At 39.2% G+C, this 18,832-nt stretch overlaps 1 protein-coding gene across 7 annotated transcripts in view; it reads right to left on the bottom strand.

Moving 5' to 3' along the window:
• The window catches only part of tub (TUB bipartite transcription factor), a 100,248-nt gene that overhangs the window by 23,472 nt on the left and 57,944 nt on the right, over nucleotides 1-18,832 (bottom strand). For 5 of the 7 annotated variants that reach the window (XM_077228481.1, XM_077228486.1, XM_077228482.1 and 2 more), the window contains 3 exons: nucleotides 18,617-18,668; nucleotides 10,665-10,827; nucleotides 2,442-2,576 (listed from right to left, as the gene is read on the bottom strand). In XM_077228481.1, the coding sequence (XP_077084596.1) occupies nucleotides 2,442-2,576; nucleotides 10,665-10,827; nucleotides 18,617-18,668 (350 nt within the window). The remainder of the gene's footprint in view (nucleotides 1-2,441; nucleotides 2,577-10,664; nucleotides 10,828-18,616; nucleotides 18,669-18,832) is intronic. The other 2 variants (XM_077228484.1, XM_077228485.1) reach the window with 1 other exon arrangement.

Genomic DNA, 18,832 nt, shown 5'->3' with positions numbered 1-18,832 from the left:
TGTTCGTGCATCCCCTCAACATCAATGTAGTTCGCTGATGGCGATGAATGCGTGCTGAATATGGGTTCTGTCATGCCTTTCCAATCCCATTGTGTAGATCCGGCAGGAATGAAAGGCTCACGAGAGCTGGAGCTTTATGGCTGGAAAGAAACCATTCGTCAAGTCTGTCACGAGCGGTCTCTTCCCTCACGCACTCCAACAACAGCAGAAGCCTTGTTGAAGTGCGTTCCATAACACTCAACATACGCGGTGCAGGGTGGCTGTGAGGGTTTGGGTTGTATATCCTCTTCACCCTCATCAGCTATCTCCTGCTCTCTTGGGCAGTTTTTTTTATACGCAACAGAGCACTCGCTGCTGGATCAGAGGATGTTAGTGACAACACATCCTCATCCTGCAGCTAAATCTCGCGAATCTCTGAATGGCGTGAGAGATTAACAACTCTCTCAACCTCCTCAGTGAGCTCCCTCTGAAAAACCCCATGATTCCAGTATCTACTCTGCCTCAGCACGAGTGGGACCTGAATCGCCTGGTACAGATGTCTGTCCCTCTTCCCTCCAGAATAGAGCAGACAACAGTTTTCTCAAGGGAAAAAACTCACAGTGGCACAAGCAGATCCCTCAGGAACTGATCGTGCATGCTCTGAGCCCAAACAATAAACACAAGTTGTGTGTCATCAAGTATCAATATCTTAGACACGGATGCACACACTTCCTGAAGTGTTTTTCACAAGCCATGTAAAAGACCATTTTGAAGTTTTCAGGTTGAATCATTCAAACAAAACAGTCCCTGAAGACAAAAAAGCTGTTGACATGTTCTCTAGGCTCCCGTTATATACCTCCGGGTCGCACTAGTGATGATGTCATAGGCGGTCGCCGGCCAATATGATTGCCGTGATTAGATAAGTGTTTCAGACACCGGTTCACGCGGAGGCGTTCCCCATAGCGTTCTGAAGCAGTGTGAGTTCCCTTTCGAAAGGGAACATCTTTTTTGTTTTACAGAAGGAAAAGTCATACAGGTTTGGAACAACATGAGAGTGAGAAAACGATGACAAAAAAGCAGTACTGTTAAGGTCATTAAGGTCGACGTCACATACCCCTTTTCCACCAACAAGAACCAGGTGCTGGTTCAGAGCTAGAGCTAGTGCCGGTTCGGAGTTGTTTCAACTGACGAGCTTTCAAAGAACCTTTCCACAGGCTAGAGAGCCATCACAGAGCCAGATCTTACATCACTGTATACATCACTGTATGTATGCATCTCGAACAAGCCTTCCATCAACAATGGCGATCGTTGCATTACTATTTATGCTTATGGCTTTGCAAACCTACATCGGTATCCAAACACGGCGAATCCAGCACGTTCGTGCAGATCGCCGTAACTTGCATTAACGGAGATTACAATCGAGCTGCTTAGCTGCTATTTAAAAAATGGCGGTCACAAGTTTCTGTTTGTCTTGTTGGTCACGGTAACCCCGCCCCCAGCCGCTAACGTAAGCGGTTCTTACTTCTAGACCAGCAATGATTTGGTGCTACTTAAGAACCACTTTTACTGGTTCGGAGCTGGTGCTTTGGTGGTCGAAAAACGAAGAACCGATTTGAAACTAGGCTCTGGCTCCGAACCAGCACCAGCTCTGCCTTGCTGGAAAAAGGGTAACAGTGTAAGAATTCAGCAGGAGAGCTCAAAACAATAGAAATACTAACTGGCATTGCTATTTCACGCCAAGAGACAAAGGGTAAGAAACACAAAACCGTTACGTGCATGGCAAAAGGGCAGTGTTGAAATTGATGTGAAAACCACAAAAAAAATTATTTTTAATACATTAATACTGTTTAGGTGTTTGGGGTCCGTAAGTCTTTTTTTAAAGAAGTCTTGTATGCTCAACAAATTATTTATTTGATCACAAATACAGTAAAAACGATAACATTATTACAATTTAAAAAATTCAATTGGGGGCGTTAACTCGGAGCTCAAGCAGAGCCTCGGGTTCGAGCCTCCTCCAAGGACAGCAAGCCAAGTTAGTTTACTATTAACCTTTATGGCTGAATGGGCAGGCGAACTAGTGAATTGATAAAAAGTTCAAAAGAACAGCATTTATTTGAAGCTGATTTTTTTTGTAACATTATAAATGCCTTTACTGTCACTTTTGATCAATTTAATGCATATTTGCTGAATAAAAGTATTTCTATTAAAAAAAATAATCTTACTGGCCTAAAACTTTTGAATGGTAGTGTACATTCATATGGAGCAAATAATGCTTTCATGATGCATGTGATCGTCCTCAATCAATTTTTCTTACTTCTGTACAGTGCAGGTAATGCTGATCATGACACAAATTGATTCACTGGATGACACAAATGTCCTTCACACACTCAGACACAAGTGCACACACACACAGATTTTCGTGCACATGCTGGGCCTGACGGTTAGTAGGCTGCTCAGCTGACCTTTGTGCTTGCCCTTTTTCTCCTTCTTGGCGCTGCCAGTCTGAGGAGTGGAGGTAGGCGGCTTGGTTTTTTTAGCCGAGCGAGGGGCCTGAACCTCTGCTATGGCTTTAACTTCTTCCTGTTCAGCTTCTTGTACTAAACGAGGAGGTGCAGGAGGAGCCAGCAGGAGCAGAGAAGATAGTGTGAGAGAATACAAAAAAGGGAGGAAATAAAGAAAAGTGTTAAAATGAATGAGAGGAAAGAGAGTTAGCAAAGACAAAGCAAAAACTAAGCTTACGTATTCAGCGTACAAACAGGAGATGGCTGCAAGCACAAAAAAAAGCTATATCCCACTGCTCTCAGATATGGAGATAGATCAGTCTCATTATTATTTCACGCAAAAAACATTAAGCACACATGCGTAGCACAGTTTCACACGCATGAAACCTAACATATTTTTCACAAAAAGCAATTCACGTGGGCCAAAATAAAATTATATATTCATAAAATACATTTCCCAAATGCAAAACACAATTCATAGATATACAACTGTGCACAAAAAGTTCTAAGTGATTAAAATGTATGAGTTTATCCTTGAATCTGAATGTGCAAATCGTCATTCGCATGTGAATCGCCGTGGATTTGTGTGTGTGTGTGTGTGTGTATTTTTGAGACTTTCCTGGCAGCGCTCTCCTCCCACCTGGGTTAGTCGTACTCTTTAGCCAATCAGATTGAAGCTTATCAATCGACCAATCACAATCATGTGAGGGCATGGGTACCTGGATGTTAAGTCATCAGCTTTTGACCACAGTTCAAGTTATGGCTGGGCTAAGCAGAGGTATGTGGAGTTGATAAGTCAATTTCTTTGTTAGAAAGTTAGAGATCAGTTAAAGCGTTTAACAGATGTAAGCAACTGCTGTAGGAATCAGATCTCCGAGATGTCCCATACTTTGTCCAAAATAAAGAGGAAATTATGCATTTTTGTTGTATTTTAGTGCAAAGCTCCCTCACCTAAAATCACTCAAATGCTATAGGGTGAGCAAAACAGTCATCTTGGTGGCCAATGCCCACCCTAGCTCACTCTTAGTGCTGACGCTGGACTAAATGGTGAATAGACCTATTTTTATGAGCACTAAATGTTTAGTGATGACGATATTCGTACAAGCTATTTGTGCAACAGTATGCAGTGCTAAATTGTTATTGTTTCCTTGCATATTTTCAGGATTGAACACCTTTGCCGTCACATCTGGATAGCAGTCACAAACATCTTTCATGTTGTTCATGTTGTTTCTTTATTCTCTTTTATACTTCATCTTTATGTATTAGTGTCTTATTATATTTAATATTCATTTACTAATGTTCTGTGCTGTATTGTCATCTCAGAATTTTTTATGTCACAGGAGAATGTTGTGAAGCATTCATTTTACTTTGCCTGGTAAAAAAATCAGTTTTTATGCTGATCAGACAAAGGCATACTGATCATCGAGATGCAAATAAGAACATGCAACTAAGATTATTCTGTAAACTCCATTCAATTATTTTACCATCACTTAATCTCCTGTTTCCTGCTCTTCCTCTGTCTGCATCTCTTGTACTAGGTGTTTACTGATTTAAATATAAGACCAAATCTGATATGTCCTGACAGAGAAAGAGAGCGGTCCAGTGATGACTGGATTTAACACATTTAATTTGTTAACTTTTCACCTGATGTATTGCACTTATATTTATCATTTGGCCATAAACATGTTTCTACTTTAAAAGAAAAGAAGATGGAATGGAATGAAATTATGGTTACCCAGTAGAATGGCATTTGACTGAAGAATTTATAGCCCAGCTTCAAACTGTTAGTCAGACAATCTCATAACTATGGAAAAGACATATATTTCACTGTACTAAATGTTGTGCTCCTTCATACTTGAGACTGTCAGTTCATGATCTTCGTATGTAGCAGGAACAATACAATTAATCATGGCCAAGTGATTTTACATAGATTTTATTCACAAAGGATTCAGAAATGTTCAAATTAAAACTTATGTAACAAATGTCTTTTTACAAAGGAACATTTAATAATTTAAAAGAACATTTAATAATGCAGGGCTTTATTCCTTGAGCGTGTACATAGTCAGCAAAATACAAATGAATACAGTAACAATGCATGACTTTCAACCTCTTGTTAAAACTACTGTCAAAATGAATGGCTTGCAACATGACTATTAAATTGCATTAGGAATGGTAAGGTCACGGTACTGGTTGTCTGCAACTTTATACATCATCTGTCTCAGAAATTTCAAACAATAAAACTACATATATATGTAGCTTAAAACAAAACATAAATGAAATGTAAATGGTCTCCAATGTATGCACATCATTACATACATTATCATCATCAGTTGAATGTGCGGTAGACAGGATGTGACATGCAGGTACAAACACACTGCTGTGACCGCTCTTTCCTATCTTCATTAAATAAAACATCAAGAGACAGCGTGAAAAATATCCCAAAACATTATATTTTCTTAATCGTCTATTCACAAAAAAAATTTCTCATGTCTCATCAGTCAAAACATTGTTATGCTTTCTATGGAGTTTATGAATCTAAAATCTTAACATTGTATGGTATGCATATTCTTTGGTTTCTGTTTTCCTTTGTTCTGTTCCCACCACTCGTTTGTCGTCTTAGGGGGCTTTTACACTGGGCTCGTTTGCTGCGGTCCGAGCCCGGGCGCGATTGTTCCCGGCGCCCCCCGCAGCGTTGGTCTGGTTTCACACTCAACTTGATTCTATCGAACTCTGGTGCATTTGCGTGCATCTTACGTCACTGCAAACGTGCACGGCGCATGATAGAAAACACGACGTGGGTCAATATATTGTGTTTTTTTATTAATTTGGTGCTATTATTCATAGCTGAGTAAACAACGCAGGTTAACTGTGTGTGTGTTTCACATAATCTGTCTTTCCGCTGCTTGCAAATGGACTCTTTTGAGGAGACAGTGGATTTCCATTAATTTGTTGCCCTGATTGCACGCACTATGCGCAAATACACTGCAGACTCACTCTTGCTCGTATCCAGGGTAAATCTTCATCCCTTACGTGTGTTTTATTTAACTAAATACATCATAATCGGCTAAAACGCATGCGCAGGATACTTTACTTCCTGAACAAGTGCGCATCCGAGTCCGTGTTGTTTTCACATACACGCGAATCGCAGCACGGTTCGGGAGCAACCGAACTCAGACCACCTCCTCAGGCAGTCTCGAGTTCGATACCCCAGTGCGCACCTGGGTCCCATGACAGCGTTCACATTAGCGATTTTTCATGCGAACCGTGCCCCATTCCGAACTAAATTGCCAGTGTGAAAGTCCCCTTAGTTACTAATATGATTTGTCATTCTGTTCAGCTGTGTTCACCTTATCATCATCAGTATATAAGTTCCTGTGTTTCAATTGTTCTTTGCCTGGTCTCGTTAATGCCCGAGTTGTGTTTGTTTGCCTGCCTGTATTAGAGTTGATTCTTGTGGATTATTAAGGACATTCTGAACCTAATCTTCTGCTTCATCGTGTGTTCTGCAATCGAGCGTGACAGAACCGATCGACTGCACATACCTCTGCTTAGCCATGACTTGAACTGTGATAGGAAGCTGATGACATAACATCCAGGTAGGCATGCCCTGGCGTGATTATAATTGGTTCATTGATAAGCATAAATCTGATTGGCTAAAGAGTATGACTGACCCAGGTGGGAGCAGAACACTGCCAGGAAAGTCTCAAAATGATGATTTGCACATTCAGATTCATGGATAAACTCGTAAATTTTAAACATTCAAAACTTTTTGTGCACAGTTGTATATCTATGAACTGTGTTTTGCATTTGTGAAATGTATTTTCTAAATATATATTTTATTTTGCGCACTTGAATTGTTTTTTGTGAATTTTTTTTTTGTTTTGAAATTTTTTGAATTTGAAATTAGCTATGCATGTGTGCATCATGTTTTTTGCGTGAAATGTTAATGAGACTGATTTAGCTCCATAGGTCATTTCCCAAAAGGCACACTAAACACTTGCGGTCTTCCTACGAGTCTGCAATTTTGATGACATACCGCCAGTTTGACTGTCGGGAAGAAGCCTGCATCATGTGCAAAAGGGTGCATTGAGGGTGCATATCGACCGCAAAAATGACAAATGGGACACCCTACGGTCTCATGGACTTAACGGACATGCGCACGTGTCCATTGTAAGTCCACAAGAGCGTAAGTGCATATGAAGTGTGCCATCTGGGACAGGGCCATACTCGTACACCAATGGACGCAATTTTAATTGAAGGGGATTCAGTGGCTGTCAGAGCCAACTGTGAAATCAAAGCATTAAGGCAAATGTTATTCCTTTTCACAGCCTGCTCCTTTTAACTGTCCTTCAAGGCTGTGAACTGCAGCGGTTTCCTTAAGCAACGGATGAGAAGGGTTCCTCTGAGTCTGTGCCCGCTGACAATACTCACGAAAGTGCATATCACTGTCAGTTCGAAGCTTGTCGATAGATGGAGTACATCACTAACACTGAAAGGCTTAAAAGACAAGCCTGTCAGACAGAGTGAGATAAGAGTGATCAATGGTTTAGTTATGGAAAGAAACAACAAAGATGTTGCTATTTTTAAAAAAGGTAGTGACTTGTGAAATTTATAGTGACTCATGCTTAGAGAGACAGAAGGCATCAATTCACAGGTAAGTAAAACTCTTCACTGCTCAGGCTTCACTTGTCTGCATGAAATTATGTAAAGACGCAAAAATATGCAGCTTTGACCCACCCAAGTCCCTAAATAGCTCTGATGCTGCTTTGCTTCTGTGACAACGAAACCCTCAAATGTTTTTGCAGTCATTTCAAAATATACATGTAATTTACAGGTAATCATTATCAAAGCTTAACGGGTAAAATAAAATCATGCAAACAAATATTGAGGCAAACGCTGGTTAAGGGCAGGATTTTTACACATGTAAGATTATAAAGTATTAGAAAGCTGATTAATTAATACTAAAAGAATATTTTATCATTCCATTACAAATGATCATATTGTGTTAGCATTTTCCATGAAATGAGTGTCCTCCACACAAATAACCTAGCCTAATAATTACACAAAGACCTGTTATTTAGCTTTCTTGGAATACAACAAAACTATGCCTTCAATTGCTATTAAAACATTTGAATCAATTTGCCTACAAATTTCATATTTTTAGTCATCATTTTATGCAATAACATTACTTCTGCATTGATGCCCCTTTGAGCAGCAAAATTGTATGTGCAAATGCACCTTGTTGAGGTACAGTATATATGCCACTTCAGATGCAGCATCTGTGTTGCCTTTACAGTGTAAAGATGGCATAATACATTTAAAACATCCAAATAGGGCTGACAAACACATATGTACAAAGAAGGAAATTATAGGCACAGCATAATCGATTACAGTTTTACAATTCACTGAAGCTCAGGCTGGATGAGAGCCAAAGGTGCTCTCTCTCTTTGATGAGACAGCACAACACTGAGGGAAACATAGTAAATTATTCATAATACTGTAAACCGCTATCAACAGACATTCCTCTCTTTCATAACACGACACAAGCCTGTGAGGATTATTATAGTCCCAGAGTACAAGTGATCAGTATCAACTGATTTACTGGAATGTCTTGGACTCAGTACAAGTTCAACTCTATCGACAGTATCTGTGACATCATGTCAACTGAAAACAACCTAGTCCCTCAGCTTGTAAAAAAAGAAGGAAAAACTCCTTCTGGTTCTTCATTAAACAAATGAAGGAATGTGACCACAAACTTCTGACACGGTCAGAACTTCATCACAGGCAATGGCATATCAAAACAGGCATTTAAAGACTGCTTACAGTGTGCACAGAAGTGATGTTACTGTGAACTAAAATTAAAACTATTAAAAGTTTGCAGTAATTGAAAAAAAAGCAGAAATAAAATCAAATATAAACATTAGATGAAAAACCAAAACTTAAAAAAGTACATGAAAATTAGAACAGAAATGTTGCCTTGGCAACTAACTGAAATACAATTTTTTTTTAAAGTTGAAGTACTAAAAATAAAAATATAGTTTTAAAAATGAAACTAAATAGAAATACTAATAAAACTTAACAAGCTAATTCAATAAATGCTACATTGCTAATTGGAAAGGCAAGGCAATTTTATTTATATAGCACATTTCATACACTATGGTAATTCAAAGTGCTTTACAGAAAGGAATTAAAATAATTACAAAATAAAAGCAAGGAAAATGAAAACAGTTATAAAATTAATTAAAATAGATATATGAATAGATATACAGTTATACAATGAATTAAAAGAGTAAAAGATGATACATAGATAAACTTCTCATTTGGCAAAACACCGGTGTATCATATTTTTCATAACTCCCAGTTTTACTCTAAGATTTTCCCATAGTGATTACACTGTGTCTGTGCTGTTCTTTCGGCGTGCCTAAGAAATCTATTGGACATCACCTATGGACACGATTTTCAACTAAAATCGGACAGGAGGAGCTCTAGGACTGACTCGCAGGTCCACACATGGTAACACAATGCTTTGATGGCATAGCACTTGCTGAATGAGTACAGCTACATACTGTATAACATTTAACATACACTGCTCTCAAACCAAGCTCATGCTCCACTCGTCACTATGATGGTAACCCCCCAAAAAAACCAACATAACAGAAACTCTTCTAAACTAGCATAACAAAACATTAAAGTGAAAGTGAAAGTGACACATGATGGCCAAGAATGGTAACCCATACTTGGAATTTGACCTCTGCATTTAACCCATCCAAGTAAGTGCACACACATTAGGAGCAGAGTAGTGAGTAGTGAAGACACACACACTGCAAACGTGGATACACAAACCCGGAGCAGCGGGCAGCCGTGAGTGGCGCCCGGGGAGCGATTGGGGGTTAGGTGCCTTGCTCAAGGACACCTCAGTCATATTCCTGCCGGTACTGGAATCGAACCAGCAACCTTTGGGTCACCAGTCCAACTCTGTTACCATTAGGCCATGACTGCCCCCTAATGGTAGCCCCCTAATGACTGTTTAGTAAACACTACTAAATCTCCCACTTAACATTAATCTGGCACAAAAAGCATTATATAACACTTAATTTTAGCATTTTCATGGCAAAGCATGCTGGGATATAGAAATCCCAGCCCAGTTTCAGTTAAATTTAAGTTTATCTAAATTAAAAGAAACAAGTTTATAAAACTCAAAACAATGAAACAATTCAACTTAATTAAAATGTGTCACTTTTGTGGACTCAATAGAAAAAGAAAGTTCTAAATATTCATAAAAGTTAATTTAATGGAACTAATTTGTATACTTTGAGTTGGCTCTACTCAAACCAATTAATTATTTTGAGCGTTAGGGTTTACAGTGTTAACTACAACTTTTGCCTCAATAAAATCCTAATTACTGCTTATTAATAGGTAGTAAGGTGGTTGTAAGATTAGGTATTGGATAGGATTAAGGGATGTAGAATATGATCATGCAGAATAAGGCATGATCATATTCTACATGTGTTTTATAAGTACAAATAAAAAGCCAATATCCTAGTAATATGCATGCTAATAAACAATTAGTTAATAGTGAGAATTGGACCCTAAACTTTTACCAACCAATTGTATTTAAAAATATTGTGTAATCTAGAAATAATTCTAAAATAACACTGGTGCACAAGGCTTTAAACAAACAAAATATATAAGATGTTGTTAAAGATATTGTTAAACTCTATAATGTAGATCTATAACACACATCACAGTTCTTTATTACTCGTGTTACCCTGCCATTTTCTCCAGAATAGGCTATTTCATTGTGTAGAGCTTACCCATAACGCCAACCAGATGTTTTAATATAGATGATTGAGGTCTGCAGTGACATAGTAGGAAGGATTTATCTAACACGGAGCAGTCTGGGACAGAGATCAATAGAGTAACTCAAGCCAGTACCGCTGGCATTGCGAAGAATGGCAGCATTGTTTGCCTAACAATCAGCAAACAAGCATTCCCATTTTCAATCACCGGCCTTTGTGGGCCGCTCTGTTTGAGCAGCTTGGGTCGATATTGGCATGTCAGTGTAAAGACAGCTTGGAATAACGTCTCAGGCCCTCGAGATTGAACCTGACCCGTGAGTCTCTGTGGCACTATGGTTATTTGATATTTTATGAAAGTGTTTTTTTGCTATGTGGCTATGTGTACCGTGGTAGATGGTGCTGCTGTTGCCGCTGAGGTAGCTCTCCACGAGGGGAGCCTGTTCCTCCGACTGCCGGGTCCTGCGCACCCGAGACCGCCCGTCCAGATTAGACTGCACCATCAGGGGCTCCTGACGTTTCTTTTTCTGCTTCTGTTCCAGTAAAGCTCGCTACAAACACACATTCACAGACACACAATACAGTACAATGGGTCAAAACAGTTTTGAGATTTTAGTTACAGTACTTGTGCTATATGATACTCAATGCAATATATAATCAAAGAACACAATGATGTTCAAAAACTGCAATAACAATTCACTTAAAAAGATGCACAGTCTTAAGAGAAACCAATCAATGACATGTAACGTCTAGGGCTGCTCCCTAAAAGTGAAAGTGACATGTGAAAGCCAAGTATGGTAACCCATACTTAGAATTTGTCCACTGCATAACCCATCCAATTTAGTCCACACACATTAGGAGTAGCGAGTAGGGAACACACACACACACACACACACACACACACACACACACACACACACACACACACACACACACACACACACACACACACACACACACACGGAGCAGTGGGCAGCTATTTTTGCTGTGGCGCCCGGGAACCGATTGGGGGTATTGGGGCATAAACATGAAGAAATATTGAAATGAAATGTGAGCACAAATAACTGGCACAAACTAAATTTATTTCGGAGAGAACTCCCACTTGTAGTAGCTGTTTAATTCAAATTTTTCCACCAAAAAACAAAAGGTTGTTTAAAACTACTGCAGTATTACAGCAAGTATTTGTATTATTAAAGGGGTTTCATAGTACATAGCCCTGCCTCTACTTCTGCCAATTTTATTCAGCTTATTTCCATGTACTGAAAAGTTTTTTTTGTGTGTGGAAAAATAGAGCTGGAGATGAGGACCGGATCCACTGCATGTTTTAACCTCAGGGATGCATTTTTCTGTTGTAATCTTTCTACGTAAATAATGCAGATCTTTCAATATCAAAAACTCACTTTCACTTTCACAAAAGGATACCGCTGTGCACGGATGCGAAATGCATCTGCTGTGTTTTCTGTAAACCTAAAAAATTGATAAGTTAAAATCATAATAATAATCGTAATATTGACCGTTTATGTAATTAATTATATTGTTCCGAATATAAGACGAGCCGGATGATAATATGACCCCCCACCCCCCCTTTTTTTTTTCTCAAGGTGTACCTTGAGGACCAAATCTTGTTTTTTATAAGGAAAATTATTTTATTTGAAAATAATTTTCATATTGGATATTTTTCCTATTTAAATTTGTATATTGAAAGTATGGTAAATACTAGTAAAATGTACCAACAATCACATTCAAAAATAAACGCTTATCATAAAAAATAACCTGTAGTTTTCATTTCCCGGGGCGGTTTTTCGTCGCACTATTGCGTCATAATGTGACCAAAGTGAAAAAACTAATTGTTTTCAGATCTTGGTTTCAGTAAAAGCTGTTTTTTGACTAATGAGGAACTTTTGAGTTCTGAAACTTTCAGGATGTTTTTATAGTACAATGACCTCATACATGTCAAAAGATCAAGGACAATTTGATTTCTCAATTCATGATCCCTTTAAAGGGTAACTAAACCCTAAACCAACTTTTTTTAGTTAATGATCTGTAAGAATGGGGCTTTATTAGTACTGTTCATTGATTCGAGTAACTTTTTTGACATTTGTGTATAAAGTGTTTTAATTCTACAATATATGGGGCCCTATTTTAATGATCTGAAACGCAAGTGTAAAAGCGCAAAGCGCAAGTAACTTTGTGGGCGGATCCCGGCGCTGTTGCTATTTTCCCGGCGGGATAAATGCCTCTTGCGCCTGGCGCAAATCTAAAAGGGGTTGGTCTGAAGTAGCTTCATTATTCATAGGTGTGGTTTGGGCGTAACGGGAAACAAACCAATAAGAGCTTTATATCACATTCCCTTTAAGAGCATGATGAACGAGGTGCGCTTGTTCCATGGCGCAATACTATTATAACGGCGCATTTACCAGGCGCGCTTCAGAATCGGTTCACAGCCGAGGAGATCGATGTTCTCGCCAGGGGCCGTAAAAGAAAGACAAGTGACATTAGGGTTGGGACAAACCCACCCAAATTAGCTTCGGTTAAACATGCATATAATAATTTGAGTATATGTGTAAGCTTTATGCCAATTTTCCCCATTGTCATGGACACAACAATGATTTCCCTCGTGTTTTAATATTTTTCCATATAATAATGTATTATATGCAAAAAGTTAAATGCATCTGTGTAGATGAGAGAATCATGTACAGTGTATGCGCGTTGTTCACACTCTGTATTATGGCCAAGCATGCGCGCTTAAAATAGCATCTGAATGTACGCGCAACGAGCCATTGACTTTAGACTAGTTTTTTTCTGGTCAGTGGCGCAATTGTTTTAAAGAACAGCAAAATAGCATGAGGGAAGGTTTGCGCCGGAACACGCCTCCTCTTTGTGCTGAACCGCCCCGGGGAGCCCAAGTGTATTTCTTAGTTAACCGACGTGTGTCTGTGGAGGGAAAAGTCCGCTTTGCGCTGGTGCAAAATAGGAATGATACATGCGTCAGTGTACAAAGTCATTTGCGCCGGGTGCAAGATAGGGCCCATGGTGTAAAAACGTCTCAGTGCTGCCCTCTTCAGGTAAACGGTGGCTACTGCAGTTGAATTTTCCTATTGGATGTTTGGGGTGGTTCGTGATGTAAGGGGTTGTTGGTGAGGTTGGCAAGTTCCATACAGACAGATGCGTCTCAGGTGCACGCCCCCCTCCGCTGGGCTCTGCCCACTTTTCCAGCATTTTTCAAATATTGCCAGTGGGTGGAGTCAGGCTCTGACCAGGGGTTTAGTTACCCTTTAATATTCTGCATTATAGCATCTGAATATACATAATATACATAACTTATGAAGGAAAATAAAATTATAGTAAACCTGAACAGAAATAGTACCAAGAGAAAAACAAAATTATTAAAAATTAAACTAATATGAAAACAATATATACATTTAATTATAACTATATATCTAAAAAGGGCCAAGGCAACAAAAGAGCTTTCTCAGTCACTCAACAGAAGCTCCATGACTCATAGCACTGACTTCGGCATTCTGTTTAGTTTTGTTCAAGGACTTTCAGTTTGTTTTTATTTGTCACGTGTTTCCTTGTTCTGACTCCCGCCACTCGTCTGTCTCCATAGTTACCGTCATTATTAGTTAATTGGTTTCAGCTGTGTTCTATTAATTATCCTAGTTTGTGTTTGCTATATAAGTTGATCCCTCACATTCATTCTCTGTTCATGACATTTTTAACTTAATTTAAAAGAAAAGAAGTGCAACACATCTTCAAATCTGGAAACTTTTGAAAACAACGGAACAAAGCCACAAAAAGAATAACTTGGAGTGCAGGGAATGTGTCTCTTTAGTCCTAGAGCTATAGAGCCAGTACAACACGTTTTCTCTTCACACATGACTGCATGTTCAACTCAGCATGGGTTTCACCACACAACATTATTCAATTTCGCAGCAACCTGACATTATGTAAAGATAGCCAAGAGTTCTTGGGAGATCCCAGCGCTGGAGTCTATTAAACATTAAAGGAATCCATGTGCGAATAGTGGGCTTGAGACCAGGTCTGTCCAGGCAGAAAAGACACCCTCCCCGGTGCTAGTGGGTGGTGTGTAAATGAGAAAGGAACCTTTTATCACAGATTATGCAGGCAGAAATATGCCATTAGCTGCTATAAAAATCCATAAATAAAAAAGCCTCTTCTTACATTTTATTAGAGCTAATGAATAAATCTTCATTTTGATTAACCAATATTGATTCTTAAATTCCAAAATAGTTTTATAGTCTGTGCTGTTTTCTGCTGTGTGGAAAAAAGCATTATACTTCACTAAATATTAGTTGTAAAGTGCCTACCAATATTCACAATTCGCTTTGTGTTTTGTAGTTTTGTTCAGCTTTCTCATTCTTTTAATTTTAGCACGAAATGTAAACAATAAATGTGGTTTTGGCACTCTTTAATGTGGTGTGACAGATCACTGTTGTGCCTCAGTTCAATCAGCAGCGTTGAGCGCGAGTGAACGATCATATCTAGCTATTTACTAGTTCTTTCAAGAAATGAACATGAATGAGCATCAGAAGGTATTTTAAAAGAAACTGTACAACTAACAATGTATCATGTCTCATCTAATCGCTCAATCAGTGTTTCAACCGTGGAAAGATGTCAATAAAACAGCTTGTGAACAATGTCACGTAAAGTTGCATTTACTTCAGGAAAGCCATTCAATGTCTAGAGCTCGTTATTCAACAAGAAAAAAAACTCTAGAGGTGCATTTTGATAAATATATGCACTATATTATATTAATTATATTTTTTACTGTTAATGATGAATTTTCCCAGGGCCTGCTTGCATGTGTGACCCAGTTTCCTAGTGTGTGCCAGTGCGTTCCCTTGATTAATGACTCAGTTCACCTGTTGTCCAATTAATTTACTCATTGGTACCTCTGTGTATTTAAGTCCTGTGTTTATTCAGTTCTTTGTTTGGTGTCGTCAGTGTTAAGCTCTAAAATGTGTCATCCTCACATAGAGACACAATGAATTCATTCGTTTTTAATAATGCTTTGTGTTCCTGTAAGATTGCGTCTCCCTCAGGGGTTTCTATACAAAGCTTGTTCTATTGGCGGTACCTTGTTGCTTGGGGAAACATGCCTTTGCACAGCGCGCACAGATCTCCATATTGATGTTCCAATAAAAAGTTGTTTATCTGCATTCACATTGCCTAAACACATTCACCGTCTGTGCTCTCCTCTGTTCTCAGAACTGATGTGGTGCCAAATATGCATTTTCAGTATCATTGAAAGAGATCGCTCGGAATATGTGCTCACACAGCACCTTAAAATTAATTGAAACGCAGTGGTCAAAGACTCCTGAAGCTATAGAGAGCACAAAGAGGTTGGCTAAGGTGATGCTCAAGAATTTCAGGCTGGGCTCCTTCAAGGTTATTATGTAAAGCAGACAGGCAATAAACATGGTAATTTGGTCTCATGGTCTTGTGATGAGAGTAGGAGGTTCATTAAAGAGCAACTGAGTGCTGTGGGCTAAACCTATTGGCTTGAGTCGAAATTATGCTTGTCTCCCTATCCAGCTGCAGGAACCACTGGTGTTTACAGCACAATAGCAGACAAACTGATGCAAAGTACCCTCGAGGAGATAACCACCAAACTCCCTCACTGCACGGAATATGGAGGCTTGCTCTCCTAATATTCGCGGCTCATTAAAATCCTATCTCCCATCTACAGTCCACCTCTAGATATTTTGGACAGCTGAAGAGAGCAAGGACTTAGACAGACTAAGAATTCTGAGCTGTAGGTTTCTCTGGAAAAAAAGCCATTAAGGTTGAGGCGGATGCACTTTCTGTCTCCTCTAACACCCTAAACCTGTCCCAGCTCTGTAGTTCTGATACTCTGGGAATGCTTCACTGAATCTTTCTATAGCTGTCTGGATTTTAGAGTAAACCCACTAAATCTGTATGAATAACCCTGATTTCAATACTGCTAGTTGCAAACATTTCACTGCATGTCACTGTCGCGGGTGGTTGCAGGAAGGCAGACGAAGAAGAAGATTTATGAGAGTTTAATGAGGGTAATACAAATAATACTCAGACAGGCAGGGCAACACACACTAAATGTAACGTAGACCAAACAGAGAATAAATGTGAGGGATAAACTTATATACAGTAGAAAACACAAATGAGTTTAATTAATAGAACACAGCTGAAACCAAGAACACAAATGAGGAGCAGGAAAACTGAACAAAGGAACACATGATGAGAATGAAAACAAACTCAAAGTCCATGATAATGACACTAACAGAACATAATGGTAACAGTCACAAGTTGTTAAATTATGTTGAATTATGAACTACATCTCATGATAATTATGTTAAATTATGAAATTCAATTCCTGTAAAATGGGTAGCAACAGACTGTAGTAAAAATGGCCTTTAAGGATGTTTTTATTTAATTTTAATATACACTCACCTAAAGGATTATTAGGAACACCTGTTCAATTTCTCATTAATGCAATTATCTAATCAACCAATCACATGGCAGTTGCTTCAATACATTTAGGGGTGTGGTCCTGGTCAAGACAATCTCCTGAACTCCAAACTGAATGCCAGAATGGGAAAGAAAGGTGATTTAAGCAATTTTGAGCGTGGCATGGTTGTTGGTGCCAAACGGGCCGGTCTGAGTATTTCACAATCTGCTCAGTTACTGGGATTTTCACGCACAACCATTTCTAGGGTTTACAAAGAATGGTGTGAAAAGGGAAAAACATCCAGTATGCGGCAGACCTGTGGGCGAAAATGCCTTCTTGATGCTAGAGGTCAGAGGAGAATGGGCCGACTGATTCAAGCTGATAGAAGAGCAACTTTGACTGAAATAACCACTCGTTACAACCGAGGTATGCAGCAAAGCATTTGTGAAGCCACAACACGCACAACCTTGAGGCGGATGGGCTACAACAGCAGAAGACCCCACCGGGTACCACTCATCTCCACTACAAATAGGAAAAATAGGCTACAATTTGCAAGAGTTCACCAAAATTGGACAGTTGAAGACTGGAAAATGTTGCCTGGGTCTGATGAGTCTCGATTTCTGTTGAGACATTCAGATGGTAGAGTCAGAATTTGGCGTAAACAGAATGAGAACATGGATCCATCATGCCTTGTTACCACTGTGAAAGCTGCTGGTGGTGGTGTAATGGTGTAGAGGATGTTTTCTTGGCACACTTTAGGCCCCTTAGTGCCAATTGGGCATCGTTTGAATGCCACGGCCTACCTGAGCATTGTTTCTGACCATGTCCATCCCTTTATGGCCACCATGTACCCATCCTCTGATGGCTACTTCCAGCAGGATAATGCATCATGTCACAAAGCTCGAATCGTTTCAAATTGGTTTCTTGAACATGACAATGAGTTCACTGTACTAAAATGGCCCCCACAGTCACCAGATCTCAACCCATTAGAACATATTTGGGATGTGGTGGAACGGGAGCTTCGAGCCCTGGATGTGCATCCCACAAATCTCCATCAACTGCAAGATGCTATCCTATCAATATGGGCCAACATTTCTAAAGAATGCTTTCAGCACCTTGTTGAATCAATGCCACGTAGAATTAAGGCAGTTCTGAAGGCGAAAGGGGGTCACAGTATTAATATGGTGTTCCTAATAATCCTTTAGGTGAGTGTATATGCTACCATTTAAAAATTTGGGACCAGTAACATTTAACAAGGAAACATTAAATTGACCAAAAGTGAGAGTGAGACTTTTATATTGTGACGGATCTATTTATGAAGGATTATGTGACACTGAAGTTAAGACTTCAAAATACATTCATCTTGAATAAAAATTATGCCTTATGCCACATTTTGTCTGAAAATCATTTCCGAACAAATGTGTGGCAAATATGCTTGTGGCAAAGAATAACATTTATGATTAATTAACTTGTACTGTCCAAAAACTTTGTGAAGCTTTCCAGGGAACCCACCTGTTCTCCAAAGAATCCAGTGTGCTTAATAACAAAGGATTATCAGATTATCAGAATACAAACCACAATGAACTAATTAACTCTTGCTAACTGTAAGAATAACAATCTTGGCAAATGTTTCAAAGCTATCTGGGGCAAGTCTACTGAAGTAACAGCACATGATGTAATATAAAGGGAGGGATGGCATATGGAATCTTATCAAAGGCATTTTCTTTAAACCGTCTTGAGAATATGTGATGTGATTCCTCAATGAATTTCTCTCTCATTGTTCAACTTTTGCCTGTTTTTTCTTTTGCTCATTCTTTTCAATTGATCTCATTTCCTTTGAGCAGAGCCTTCTGTCCACAGTGCTAAAAATAAACCAAAGGAAGACTCACCTGTCTCTCCAGCTTCTGTTGTCGCAGGGTCGTCCCCTCATCATCCAAGGTGCTGCAGAAGGACAAAAACAAGCTTCAATGGGGAAAGCTCACAAAAAAGATGTGCCACAGCAAGAGTAGCGCAGAGATAAGATTCAAACTAGCTTTTGTGTACACAAAAATCCAGTCCACTATCAAGAGAATACATTTGCAGATACAATTCCCGACTGTTCATGT

The sequence above is a fragment of the Siphateles boraxobius genome, unplaced genomic scaffold (assembly GCF_051911475.1).
Source record: "Siphateles boraxobius isolate OS27281-9 unplaced genomic scaffold, OSU_SipBor_1 130, whole genome shotgun sequence".
Taxonomy (NCBI): Eukaryota; Metazoa; Chordata; class Actinopteri; order Cypriniformes; family Leuciscidae; genus Siphateles; species Siphateles boraxobius.
The sequence above is the reverse complement of the archived record's forward strand: the minus strand, read 5'-3'. Positions and strand labels throughout refer to the sequence as shown.